The following is a 14,436-nucleotide window of genomic DNA, read 5'->3' on the forward strand; positions in this document are numbered from 1 at the left end:
TCACTACTAGCAAATTGAAGCCAAAAGAGTATTAAAAGGATTGCATACCATGATCAAGTGGGATTTTTTCCTAAGAGTGCAGGTGATTCAACCTAAAAATATCAACCTATGTAATGATATCATAGCAATCAAATGAATGGGGGAAATATATGTTTTTCTCAGCTGACCCTGTCCAGGCCAGACACCACACCCTGGGGGTCTCTGTCTCTGCATTGTGTGAATGGGATCGCTTTGGGAGCCTAGGGAAGCCTGGAAGACGTGGAGGAGCAAATAGTGGCGTCGTCGCTGGAGGACGGATCTCACCAGCAGGACGCATGTTCAGGGGGTCATTTCTGGGTTGGCTCCCTTTAGCCTCCCGAGTTGAGAAGGGGGAGAATAAAATGAAGACTTACAGAATTCTGAAGCACAGGTGGCATTCACCGTTGTAGGTGACCCAGTCACTGCCACAGATGGGTTCGCTTGGCTTGATGTAGGAGACAAACCAGCAGATACTGATGTTGTTGGTGCACTTGACCTGAAGGTGAGACACAGATTCCTGCTTCAGATGCCTTCCTCCAGGTCCTGTGGTTGTCACCACTGGTGGTTGGAGGTGGGGGGGGGGCAGACAAGGAGCATCAGACCAGGAGTTTGGGACCAGGCTTAGAAGCATAAGAGTTTGACCCCTGGCATTTACCACCAACTACATATAACATTTTAATATAATATAACATACCCATATTTTCTGTGTATAATGTGCACTGTTTTGCCCAAATTTTTGAGGGAAAAATAAGGATGTGCAGTTTACATGGGTAGTACCTGAATCCTTTGTATCTCTGTTCTTGTGTTTTGTAATTATTTGTTACATAAAATTTCTTGTACCATAATATGTTCAAAAATAAATGCTAAAATTCCTTTATAGTACAAAAAACAAGTATCTATCTATCTATAAATAAATAAATAAATAAATAAATAAATAAAAGAAAAATAAAAACAAAATTTTTTTCCTGGAAAGTTTGGGCCAAAAATGTGAGTTGGCATCATTATACACAGCAAAATCCGGTAATATAATACAATATAATGTATTGTAACATAATATATAATCTGCGGACTTCCCAGTATGAGCTATAAATTCCTTAGGATAAAAATCCCTGTCCTACCAACCGCAGATTGCGAGTGTGAGCTTACAGAGGAGAAAATGTCTTTCCAGGTTAGACTTTCCTTCCGGACATTGCTGAGTGACTTGTGAGCGGTGCTTCTGACAGCAGGGGGCTCCAGCTTGCCACAGCAGAGTTGGGATGTGGAAGGAAGGGGACAAAGTGGATGCATTGTGGGACTTTGGTGCGTGGGAGACAGGATGTGTGTCTTAATGTTTCCCCGCCGAACGTCCACGGTAGCACAAGACAGGCCTGAATTTCAGCCATGACTTCATCATCCATTTAACGATGCACAATACTAGCCTCCTATCCCCCAAGGGGGTTGTATGAACCAACGGGGACCATGAATGGGAAGAGGGCTCAGAAACCTATAAAATGTGCCACATATAGTTGACGACTCAGCTTTTATGGTGGCATTATACCCATGCAAGGCCCCTCTGGCCCCCAACTCCTGGAAGGAAGAGCTGGGGCTATCGGGAAACTGGGCTTCTTCGCAGTCCTGTTCTGGGGAAGCAAGGAAGCAGAGCTCACCTTTGTCTCTCTGAGGCTCGCCCCTTTGCCTGTAGGAAGAGGGAAGTCTGGAAGACAAAAACAGCTTCAGGAGAGTTGCTGCTCTATCTTCTGCCCTCAGGGAAAATAGCTAGGATGGGGGAGACTCTGGCTGGCACACAGGCAGATTTGGGTCCCCTCAGAAGAGGCTGAAGTTCCTCTCTGATGCACACTGCCATCTAAAGAAGGGAAGAGTTGGGATGCTTGTGCCCCTCTCTCTCCTGTAAAATGGAGATCTTCCACTTCACAGGCAAATAACACCTTCTATAACCCTCCTCAGCTGTTTTTAGAAAACACCCTATAAGTTACAAATTACAATGAAATAATTATATTGAAATATCTTAAAAGACGTTGGGTTTCATTAAGTCTTACATATTCTGCCCTGGCTGGTGTGGCTCAGTGGATTGAGCGTGGGTCTGTGAACCAAAGAGTCACTGGTTCAATTCCCAGTCAGGGTACATGCCTGGGTTGTGGGCCAGGTCCCCAGCAGGGGGCGTGTGAGAGACAACCACACATTGATGTTTCCCTCCCTCTCTTTTTCCTTCCCTTCCCCTCTAAAAATAAATAAAATCTTTTAAAAACCCAGAAACTTACATATTCTGAATGCAAAGCAGTCTTTGCAATTATTCATATAACATTTTATTACACATAATATATTATAGTATATATTATAATTATCTAATATAATTATTATAATATATAAATATAACATATCAGCTCTAGACCAGGGTGGGCAAAAGTAGGCTTACCGTCATCACACAAATAAAGATACAATAATTAATAAACAATACAAGAATAAACTGTTTCATATACTCACAACTGTACACCTACTTCATCTACCCCTGTATATCAATTTTCTTAAGATAAAATTTGCATCACGCAGAATTCATGTATTTAAAGTGCATGGTTCAATGGTTTTTATGGAAGTCAGAGTTGTGCAGCCAACACCACGATCAATTTTAGAACATTTGCAACTCCAAAAAGAAACCCCGTGCCCATCGGCAGCCACCTCTCATTCCTTCCTCAACACCCGCCCCCTTTCTCCTCCCCAGACTACCCCTAGTTTACTTTCTGTCCTTTCGGGAAACTTTATGTAAGCGCAATCATATAATATGTAGTCTTTAGTGTTGTCTTCTTTCACTTAGCATCGTGTTTTAAAGGTCTATCCATGATATAACATGCATCAGTTCTTCATTCCCTTTTACAAGTAAATAATATTTTGTTGTATGCACATACCACATTTTATGTATTCACTCATCGGTGGGTGGACCGTTTACTGTTTTCCCTCTTTGGCTACTATGAGCAGGGCCGCTGTGAACGTTCACGCCGTGTTCCGGTGCGGCCGTGTGTTTCCCTTTCCCTTGGGCACGGACCTACGAGTGGAATCGCTGGGTCGTGCGGTGACCTTTTGAAGAACATTTCCCAAAGCAGCTGCTCTATTTTACATTCCCGACAGCAATGTATGGAGGTTCCAATTTCCTAGCATTTCTGCTAACATTTGTTATTATTTCTTTTTGATTAAAGACCTCCTAATGGGTATGAAGTGGTATCTCATTGTGGTTTTGATATGTGTTTCCCTAGTGATCGGGGAGTGAGGCTGGACATCTTTTCATGTGCTCATTGGCCATTTGTGTATCTTCTTTGGAGAAATGTCTGTTCAGGTACTTGGCCTTTTTAAAAAGAATAGACTATGTTAAGTCATTTTATTATTGAGCTGTAAGAGTTCTTCATATATATTGGATACTAGTTCATTGTCGGATACGTGCTTTACAAACAATTTCACCCATTCTCTGGGGAGTCTTATCACTTCATTGTTATCTTTATTGGCATCATTTGAATCACTAAGATTTTTAATGTTGATGAAGTCCAATTTATCTATTTTTCTTTTTTCCTTTTGCCTTTGTTATCCTATTTAATAAGGCTTTGCCTCGCTTAAGGTCATAAAAATTCACTCATATTTTCTTATAGTTTTATAATTTTACCCCTTACATTCAGTTCTGCGATGCATTTGGAGTTAATTTTTGTCTCTGACGTGAGGAAAGGGTCCATGCTCATTCTTTTGCATGTGGGTATCCAGTTGGCCCAGCAGCATTTGTTGAAAAGAATTCACCATCAAATTGTTTGGGAACCTTGTCAAAATCAGTCCACCCTCCGGGTAAGGTCTTTCTCTTTCTAGGTTCTCAGTGCTATTCCGCTGACCTGTATTTCCATCCTCATGCTAGCTCCACCCCGTCCTGATGTCTGCACCTTTGTAGGAAGCTCTGCAGTTGGAAGCAGGAGCACTTTCCACATTTTTGTTCTTTTTCAAGATTGTTTTGGCAACCCCAGTCTTTTGCATTTCCATATGAAGTTTAGGGTCGGCTTTTCCATTTCCGCCAAAAACGTTTACTTCCTGCAGACAGTATGTAGTTGGATCTTGTTTTTTGAATTTAGTCCCACAATTTCTCCCTTTTGATCAGATTGTGGAATTCACTCACATTGAAGGCTTTTATGATACAGTTAGATTTACATCTGGCATTTTACTTTGTTTTCTGCATGCCCCATATCCTTTCGCTTCCCAATGCCTCCTTTGCTGCATTACGTGAATATAACCTAGTATAACCTTGTAATTCCCATAATAATCTTTCCTGAGTATTTTAGTATTTGCATATGGTTTACCATACATATCTTACTGGAATGTATCTCACATCTATACTATTTTAATTCAAGTGACATTTAGAAATGCTATTCCTGTATAGCTCTATTCCTTCTCCCCTTCTTCTTCTCCTTTTTTTTTTTTTTTTTTGGCTTCAGTTTCTACATCTGTAACATAAGGAATTGGGGTTAAATAAAGCTGAATGGCACTTCCACTTCTACCTCTAATTTCCCCATGATCCTGCATATACTGCAGAGAATGTGGGCAGAGGAAGGACACGGAACTCACCAACCGCAAAGGCAGCCCATGCGGAGATGGCCAGGACGAGGACGGTGTCCAAGACGGTCCCCTTCATGGTAGCAGATGAGCTGTGGGAATAATGCAGCTTTTGACGGTAGGACAGAAAACTCTCCATGAAGAACAAATTCTCACAGAGACCCCTCATTGATCAAAAAATTAAGTTGAAATACTTCTTCAAGTTTGTTCTTTCCTCAAGTTACTTGGAATGGATGGTGTTTGGTGAAATTAAATGATTATTCTAATCATTTGCTTAGAATAATTAAACATTAGAAAAAAGGAGCTCAAAAATAGAATTTTAGAAGAAGCCGGAAAAAAGAGGTTGTAAAGAATATCTTCAAGGGATCTTTTGATAAAGAATAAGCACCAAAAAATTTTCAATCAAAGGTGTAAAAGTTGATATTTATCTCTGAAGGAGGAAGGGCAGTCACTAGAAAGGTTGGTGACACAGGTTAGGTCACCAGACAGTAAGAAACAGGAAGGGTAAGAGCACCAGACACTCCCATATCCCCAATCTTCCGTACATTATTACTTGGGTGTTAGTATCTAGTAACTAACGACATTGTTGAAATGAAAACCATAGTGTTTATCAACAGCTTACTTGCATTATTAAATATGCTACCATACAAGTTGATTGGCATTATCTGCAGGCTTCTATACATTTTTCCATACATTTCCAGGCAAATTCTGTATCCAGGTAATTTTTGCCCAAGACCTCCCCTGAGTAAAACCAAATAATAAATAATATAACTTTTTTCCTACTCAAAAGTTTTCAAATTAATAAGGCCACTTTACCTGCTGTGACTCCTACAGTTTTTCTGAGAGACTGGCTGGGCAAGATTTTTTATTTTCAGTTTGCTGGTAAAGAAACGACACTGTGTGTGGGAAGGGAGTGGGACGTAGTGTCTTTTCAAGGTCAGTATGCCTGGCAGTGGAAGAGAGTGACCTTTAAAGCTGGGAACTGTTGACACAACTTGAACCTGTCCTTTCCGACTCCAGGTTGTGTCTGTCATACCTGATCCTGGAGTTCCCGTCTCAGTTTTCCGAGGGTGGTTTGCACCGTCCGCTTCCACGCCAAAGCCTCGTTGTCCTTGCCAAACCCAAGCCTACCCAGACGTTATGCCCAGTTTCTGAGTTCCTCCATTTTTCTCTCTCTTGCAACGATTGTATCCCGGGATTGCTTCAGATATTTACACAATACTGGAGGGTGCCACATCTGCAGGTGTATTAGGGGAGACCTTCCCAACAAGCCAAGAGTCACACGCAGGTTACACACAAAGAGGGGAAGCTTAGTGATAAAAGCCAGCAGAGCCAGCGTGTGGGCGCAAAGTCCTGGTCATGGCGGCTTCGGAAGGTGGGAGTCCCACGGGGCTCCGGCATGACCCGTGGTACAGCCAGGTTCCAGGAGTCGGTGGTCAGAGCTCTGTTTTTATAGCCCACAAGGGGTGGAACTATACTCCAATGTCTAGACGAAGTCCTTACCTGAGCATCCCAACTTGTGGCTTTGCGTGTCCCTGCCCCTCCCAAGGGCGTTCATGTGACACCCCATTGCTTGGTCTTGACACAGCACTTGACTTCGCTGTCATGGCTGACGGTGACTCCATACTAGGCTGCCCGAAGTGTCCAAAAAGTCCTCTCTGCTCTTGCTCTAAACATACAGTGTCCACTCCACTGGGCATGGTCCTGGCCCTCCACGCAGGGCCCACAGCCCGTGTCCTGGACTGGGCGCCCCTCGCTACCCCATCCCACCTGCCCCCACCAGTCTGGGGCTGCCCTCGGTGGGGGCATGAGCCCTCGAGGTTGGGCCCCTTCTCCTCCTAATCAGAGGGTTGGGAAAAACTATCCTGCCCCTCCCCCCAACTCTGCTCCGCCCTTTCATCCCCTTCCCCTCTCCAGCCTCCCCAAACCCCTTCTTGAGTCCTGCTCAGTCCTTCCTAGAGCCAAAGCCAAACTCTGCTCCTTCGTGTCTCCACTGTGTGATCTTGGGCAAGTTACTTGGCTTCTCTGTGCCTTGGATTACCCATGTGAAAAACTGTGGACAACAAAAGCACCTGACGTGGGGGAGGGGGTGGGGACCTGGCCTGGGTTCCCTCTGCCCAGTGCTCTTCCAGGCTGTAGGCAGGGCAAGTTCCTTCCCAAGCACTCTGGTGAGAAGGGTACCGCCCTCAGACTGAGGTTTTCTCCTGGCTGAATTGTGTGCCTGGCTAGCAGGTCTGTGGGGAGAGGTGCTACCCCCTCCCCATTCCTAAAACCAGCCCAAACAGATGGTTGTCAGGTGGACTGTTCCGGACACTGGCCCCTGGGGAGGGCTAGGTGAGGTCAGGCAGGAGAGGCCAGATTTGTCACAGCCCGCAGGCTGGAGGCCAAGGTAGACAAGATGACCTTTAGATAGTAGAGGCATTCGCTTCCTCCCCAGGGAGTCTCAGTCCAACCCACCACCAGCCTCTTGGCCGCTTCCCCTTTTGGGTGCTGGGCAGCCCCTGTTTGTTCCAGGGAGGCCCAACTAAAGCCAACTTCCCCAGAGCCGGGAGCCAAAGAGGAGCACCCCTTCCACTCCCTGCGCTGGACAGCCTAGGGCACCACTGCCTGTGCCCTAGGGGATCCCCCAGACTGCACCCAAAATCCAGGGTGCCCCTTACCTACCTTCACTCTCCCCAAAGAGTCCAACTGCACACCTCCGTGGCCCAGGCTCCCTGCTTCTCCCATCATCCCCTCCACCCACCCTGCTATCCCTGGTCATTCAACCCTCAGAAGAGGGTGAGTCCAGGCTTTGGAGTGTGAAGCTTAAATAGTGTGGAGCTGTGTTTACGAAAAAGAGTGCAAAGAGACAAATGCCAAATTAAGTAGCCTGCAGCTCTGGCTACCGGGAAAGGGTACAGCATGGGCATGTCCCCTCCTGCCTGCCCGGCTGCTGCAGAGGGGCCAGGCACTCCACGCTGCAGAGACCCCAGAGTAGAGAAGGAGGGATGGCTGGTACTTAGGGAGCCGGTAGGTCACAAAGTACCCCGCAGTGGGTTGCCCGGTTCATGTCCTGCAGTGATGATGAAGCAACTTGTTCACAGACATGTCCCTGCCCTGGCACGTTGGGACATGACTCCTGAGTGCACTAGTGGGTCACCCTCAATTCAGGAAGCCTTGGGAGAACCCACCTGTGCCTCCGGGAGGTGGCAGCTCCGCCAGAGGCTGCAAGGTGGGCACTCTGGCCTTGGCCCCTTCCTTCTCTCTGGGTGCATCAGTCCTGGGTGTGGGGCAAGAACAGTGCTGGCAGGCCACCCTTGAGGGGCCCCACTTAGACCCCAGTCCCAGAGCTCCTGAGGTCTGGGTGGTACGAAAGGACCCGCCAGGCTGCTCAGGGTGAGGGAGGACCGCTCCCTCCAGCTGTGTGGAACAGCTGAGGGGCGAGGTTCTGTTGGTTCTGTCTCAGCTGCTCACACTGAGTTTTGGTTCCCAAAAGGTGTTCGTTCTAAGCAGTCACACCTGGTAGTCATGGACTCCTCGGAGGCCTGCAGTGAGCCCGCCTGGCCTGCGGTAGAAAGGAGGTCAGGGTCAGGGCCCGTTGGTGGTGGGCAGACATGCTAATGACACTGCGGAGTGAGAGCAGACCAGGAATCGTTCTCCGAGGGCAGCCAGAGTCCTGCCGCTGGCCCAGGGCCACTGCCCACAGCCCAGGCCAGCTGGCGTCCCTGCGTGCTGCCCTGTGTGTGTGGTGTGAGGACTCACAGAATCTTAAAGAAGAAACTTACCTTCTACGGAATCTGCCAAGCTCAGTTTGGTTTAGTAGAGTTGAAGAATTTTAGGATGGAGTGCTGATTCCCTTAAATGGTCCCTCCCTCTTTCTACCACTTGGAACAAAAAGTCCCTCAAAACACCACCTTCCTTTAAAGGGAAACTTCAGAGGTTATTGGGTGACATAAATTCAGGTCCCAGTCCTGAGTGGTCTTAACTGGGGACATGAGGTCTAGTTCTGAGCAGTCAGTGTACTTTCTCAGCTCTGATCAAAACTACGTGATAGTCTTTTTTTTTTTTTTTTAGATTTTATTTATTTATTTTTAGAGAGAGGAAAAGGGAGGGAGAAAGAAAGGGAGAGAAACATCAGTGTGTAGTTGCCTCTCACGTGCTCCCCCCACACTGGGGACCTGGCCCAAAACCCAGGCACATGCCCTGACTGGGAATCGAACCAGCGACCTTTCAGTTTGCAGGTCGATACTCAATCCACTGAGCCACACCAGCCAGGGGTACATGGTAGTCTTCAAAGTGTCGCTTTCAATCTCTCTGAATTTGGTGCCCACTTACAATATTTTTGAAGTGACATGTAAAGTTCTTCATCGTAAATTTAAATAGTTAAAATAATTGAGTTCCTGGCTTATTCTCTTCTGAGTTAGCCTCTCAGCGTGACTCTCCCTGACTCGATGCACGATTCTTCCACCCTTCCAGTCCCTACCCTGCTTTATCCATCTCTACTTCCGTGACCCCCATGAAAAATTTAGGGATGCATTCCTTTGCTTGCTCTGTGTTCATTTCCTCCAGGAGACAAGAGAGGAAACTCCGTGAAGGGGCAGGTACCGTCTTGTCACTACCCTTCCAGGCTTCCTCTCCCAAGGTTTGAAATGGGGACCAAGAGTTCGGTGATTTGTAGGTGAGCCACGGTCACGGTGGAGGAGACATGGGTTGATTTTTACCGCTCCGCCACGTGTTCCAATCGTCCTTCGTCCTCACCCCGTCCCCCACAGATTAGACCCTCGCTCCATTGGAGCCTCATGTGTTTGTCAAAACCTGTAAGATGCTTTTAAGATGGTTCTCATCGCATTTTCCATTTCATCCGCCTGCCGAAGCAACCGGGTAGAAGCTACGAAGGAAGGACAGGGCTTGCCTGGGGCTCAGTTTTCAGGCAGTTTAGTCAGTGCTGCCTGACTGTTTTTTCCCATGAGTCAGAAAGTCAAGACCTGCCTTTGCTTATTAAACTGCAAGAAAGTAGCCAGGATGGGCCCTGGTTGCTCAGTTGGTTGGAGCGCTGTCCCATTATGCCAGGGGTTTGATCCCTGGTCAGGGCACATGCAGGAATGGATGCATACAAGCATAGGGCAGAACAACAGATCAATGTTTCTCTCTCTCTCTCTCTCTCTCAAATCAATTTTTTAAAAAGTAAGCAGGATAGGTTAAAGAGAGCTGAAGAAAACTTTTATTTATTTAATTCTAACCCTGGAATAGGCAGGGCATCATAAACGGCAGGTATTGTAGATATCTTCAAAATATTGTTTTAAATAAAATTTCACATGAATCATGAAATTGTTACCATAACTTAATGTTTTCATTAAGCAATCATTAAATTCCCCAAATACTGATCACTGAGAATCAAGAATGCCAGTCCTTCTAAGACGGCTGAAATGTCACCTCATCCAGACCACCCATTTGACCCATGAAGAAACCGAGACTCAGAGAGAGACACTGGAAATATGATGCTAAGATGCACTTTCCCTCGCAGGGGGCCAGGCTTCAATGAACTACAATAAGTAATCTTACTAACTTGTTTCCATTTGGTGTGGTGAGTTCTCCCGGTCACGATTACCAGCCACACTCCGGAACTTTGCCTGCACAGACAAAGTTAAGAATCACTCATTCTTTACGTCATCATGTGCTGATACTCAGAATCCAGGAGAAAAAACTCTAACCTGATCTCTTAGAAACAAGACATTGGTAGAGGACTGTGTAGCTAGTCACTATTTATTCAGTGTTCTCAGTTGTATTAATTCCAGCCATTTTAGTAGGGTGCAGAGGTATCTCGTCGTGGGTTTTATTTTTCAAAAACTTTCTATTTTAGAGCATTTTGAAATTCATAGCAAAATTAAATGGAAAGTGCAGAGATTTCCATATACCTCCTGCCCCTACACAAGCATGGCTTCCCCCTTGAACACCGTCCCCCACTAGAGAGGAACATTGGCTACGACTGATGGACCTATACTGACACATCGGCATGGCCCATCGTTTACATTAAAGTTCACTCTTGGTGGTGTATTTTCGGCGGGTTCCCCAAATGCATGACGACAGGAATCTACCAATATAGGATCATGCAGAGCAATTTCACTGCCCTAAAAGTCTGTGCTCTACCTAAGTCCATCTGGGGTGCGGTTCTATAATACACCGTCTGTGTATTGTACTGTGTGTTCACCACCCCAAGCAGAATGTCTACAATTCATGCACCCTCAAGGGAGGTAATTGTTTCCTACCTTTGTCAGTGCCAGGGAAATATAATTTTAAACAAAACCTCCCAACCCGGAGAACCTCTCCACAAAGGTAGAAGAAAACAACTGTTTGTTATTGAATAAGCATTAAGCCAGAATGTGATGCATATCCCAGGCAATCCACTAAGAGACTGGGGTGACTCTGTTAGTTCACTGGTTTTATAGAAAGAAAAAATAAACTTCTCTTTCTCTCTTTTTTTATTTATCAATTTGAGAGAGAGAGAGAAAGAGAACATCACTTTGTTGTTCTACTTATTCACGCATTCATTGGTTGCATCCTGACCAGGGATCAAACCCACAACCCTGGTGTATTTGGGACAACACTCTAACCAGCTGAACTAGCCAGATGGGGCTAAAGTTCTCTCTTTGTGACAGGAAATGGTTTTGCTACTGGGAGCTCGATACCCAAGGGAGTTAGGCCCCTACCTTCCCACCAAAACTGGGGGCTAGGGGTGCTGCCTGCCTGGACGTTTGCATTTCAAAGAGGTGACTCCCAGGTACTTCAGAAAGACATCCCTGGGCCATAAAGCCGACAAGAGGCTTATTTAGTTTTTTAAAAAAATCCTCACCGGAAGATACGTTTTTTAAAGTTGATTTGAGAGAGAGAGGAAGGTGGGGGGTGGGGGGAGAAAGAGAGAGAACCATCACCAATGTGGGAGAAACATCAATCAGTTGCCTCCCTTTGTGCTGGACTCGGGGATTAAATCCGCAACCTTTCGGTGATTGAGGAGACGCTCTGGCCAACTGAACCACCTGGCCAGGGCTTTCTTTAGCTTTTTAAAAGATTTATACACATGTCAAAGAGATAGAGAAAGATTTACAATGAGCTTTCTAAAGTAAATGCTCTGAGAAAAGGGAAGGAAATCTTTTCCTTATTGATTTGCTCCCTTATTTTCAACAGGGGACTGGAAGGGTCGTGTTTCGTTTGTACTTGCCCTTGTATCCAGCAGAAAGTAACAGTGCTGCTCGGAGTACTCGCCATTCTCATGGGCTCAGAGTGTGTTCCTCCATTCCGTCGTTCATCGTGTTGTAATTAAATTGTATGTTTCCAGAAACAAGCCTGGACTGTGATTCAGAAGTGAGTCAGAGAGACAGATTTCTTTCATCCAAGAAATTATATTCCATAGAGGGAGAGAGACAATGAACAGACAAATAAATTTACTTAATTTATTTACAATTGAATTACAGGGGCTCTTAAGGGCAACGAGGACAAATACAGCAGCGTAAAGAGCGGAACCTGACAGGAAGTATTATTTTAGAGAAAACTCAAGGTGGAGACAGTATTGGAGCTGAGATGGGGGGGCAGTGTGGGGGCTACGAAAGATGAGGAGGATCACAAGTCAAGAGAAACATAGAAAACTTTGAGATTTTTGGCCTGAGCAAGAGGATGGATGTAAGTGCCACCTACTATGCGTGGGAACACAGGGACATACATCTGTGGGACCAGAAAGAACTCTGTCTCACACATGTGAAGTCTGAGATGCCTTTAAACCTCAAACGACAGATGTGAAGAAGACAACAGGCTTAAACTCGTGTTCAATGCCAGAGAAGGATGGGGGCGCCGGAACGCTGGCATCATTTGACCCAGGAATCCAGGCATCTGCGCCTCTAGTGATGGAGCAGCTCATTGGAGACTCATGCTCCCAGGGAAAACAGATTAAAAGGGAAATAAGATTTAAAAAAAAAAATCTGTATGACATCATCAGAGAGCTGCCTAGGCAACGAGGATTTGAGTGGGCAGATGCCAGAAGGAAGAGAACCAGAGTGAGGAGCCAAAATTGTTTATCTGCTTTTTGCCTGTTGACCTTGGGCTGTAATGACAGAGGGGAGCCTGGAAATTCAGGCACAGGGCAGTTTGGGTAGAGTTGTTGCTAAGTGACTGAAAACTGAGCAAAACAAAATGCCCAAACTGAAATTTGTGGACGGCCAGGGAGCCAGGGTTCGGACGGTCAGCGCTGCAGAGGAGGAGGAGGCAGAGGACGAGACCTCAGCACAGGGTCTGGCTTCTCCTGCTTCTCAGGCCAGTCCCTCAGACTGCACTGGTGGGGGCCTAGAAGTTGGGCGGAAAGCCTCTAAAACATCCTAGTCTGTCAGGGCTAAAGAGGAAAACATCGAATCTGCAGACGCAACAAAGAGAGGGGACTCAAGAGGTTGGCAGATGCCTCCTTCAGGCTCCCCCAGTCTGAAAGTCCCGGGCCCCCAGCTTCCCTCTTAGACCACAGGGCTCTGCCCCCGTCATCTCCCTCACCACCTGGGTCTGCACGGGGTGCCCAAGCATGCATGGCAGATGCCACCTGAACACCCCCTTCTGTTTGCCCACCCCTCACCAGAGACAGTGGCTCTGACGGGGCAGGACCTCAACGTCTGTGGGCCGCGTGCCTTCCGAGCCCACCCAAGGGCACCAAACACGTGGCTGTTTAGTTCACTCAAAAGGGTTCACTTTCACAGGCCTCTATGCATCTTCCAAATCAACACTTGCAGAATCAGTGTCCTCCCATCTCCCAGCACTCACGTTTTCCTTCTGAGTTCCTGATCCCCATGGTTTGTCTCCCCCTCTCACCTTCTACCTGCCAGCCTCTCTCTGCACCTCTCTGTGGCCCCAAAGCTCCGCATGAAGTGTCTGTCGGAACCTGTGGATCCATTTCCCTTCCTGGCCCTGACCCGCACTCCCCATTCCCAGCGCTCCTGCTCAGGCCGCAGCAGCTCCGTGCCTCACCAGGCTCGTGGTGGAGGGACCCACCGCCCCAGCCCTCTGGCCACATGGTGTTTCCCGCTGCTCAGGCTGCCCAGGATTCCCCTATTCAGGGCAGCTTTCCAGACCTCCCATCAGGACTCTTCTCTCATTCCTCGTCCCTACATGCTCCCACCACCGCGCCTGTGCCTGTCCTTTGCCGTGTCTCTGCCGGCCCCCGTGTGACCACACTGCAAAGCGAGGGTCACTGTGGGAGAGCACTTTCCTCCCAAGCCCAGGTAGAGCACGGGGTGGAGAAGGGTGCTGGGCTGGCTCAGGGCTTGGCGAGGCAGAGTTGGAGGACCCAGTCACGTTCCCGGGGTGGCATTTGGGGAAGGCAAGGGCGGTAGTAGTGGTGTTCATCCCATGGGTTTGCTGGCTCTGGTCCTGCCAGGGCCCCTTCTGGCATGAAACCACCCTGGATTCCTCACAGGGCTGAGGGGAAGGAGACCCACAGGTTGTGTGGCCTCCCCAGGGCACGACTGCGCAGGGGCAGGGCTCCTTGCTGATCCTGGGCCTCTGAGCCTTCTTGACGCTCCCAGATGGCCCTACAGGTGGGCGGGTAAGTGACCTGCCCTTGCCCACCCATGCAATGTTCACTCTACTTTGTCCCCCTCCTTGGGCCTCCCTGAGCCCCGTTGGTGGCACCAGCCAGGTGAGGACATGTGCGGTGCATCTTCCCAAGGTTCTGCGTGGGTGGGTTTCCCTCTGAGCTCATGGGGCAAAGATACCCCAAACCGGCCAACTGCCTGTGGGTGGGACAGGGTTTTCCTTTCATTCCACCAGGATCCCAACACCTGAGAACAGTGAGCTGAGGAGCCGGGGCCAGGCTCCCGGATCACTTTGCTTCCG

The 14,436-nt window shown here is 47.5% G+C and overlaps 1 protein-coding gene across 4 annotated transcripts; it reads right to left on the bottom strand.

Moving 5' to 3' along the window:
• Positions 1-29: 29 nt before the first annotated feature.
• SPINK8 (serine peptidase inhibitor Kazal type 8 (putative)) lies at positions 30-8,397 on the bottom strand. Of its 4 annotated transcripts, none has more exons than XM_045199914.2 (4): positions 8,358-8,397; positions 4,606-4,685; positions 1,665-1,711; positions 30-514 (listed from the first exon to the last, which is right to left on the bottom strand). In XM_045199914.2, the coding sequence occupies exons 2-4, from the start codon at positions 4,670-4,672 to the stop codon at positions 389-391; spliced, it is 240 nt and encodes a 79-aa protein (XP_045055849.2). In that variant the 5' UTR covers positions 4,673-4,685; positions 8,358-8,397; the 3' UTR covers positions 30-388. The 4 variants fall into 4 exon arrangements, with proteins under 4 accessions (XP_045055849.2, XP_045055848.2, XP_045055847.2 ...); XM_045199913.3 differs by lacking the exon at positions 8,358-8,397 and adding an exon at positions 7,258-7,325; XM_045199912.2 differs by lacking the exon at positions 8,358-8,397 and adding an exon at positions 5,630-5,880.
• Positions 8,398-14,436: the final 6,039 nt, after the last annotated feature.

Source organism: Desmodus rotundus, chromosome 8, assembly GCF_022682495.2.
Source record: "Desmodus rotundus isolate HL8 chromosome 8, HLdesRot8A.1, whole genome shotgun sequence".
In the NCBI taxonomy this organism is placed as follows: Eukaryota; Metazoa; Chordata; class Mammalia; order Chiroptera; family Phyllostomidae; genus Desmodus; species Desmodus rotundus.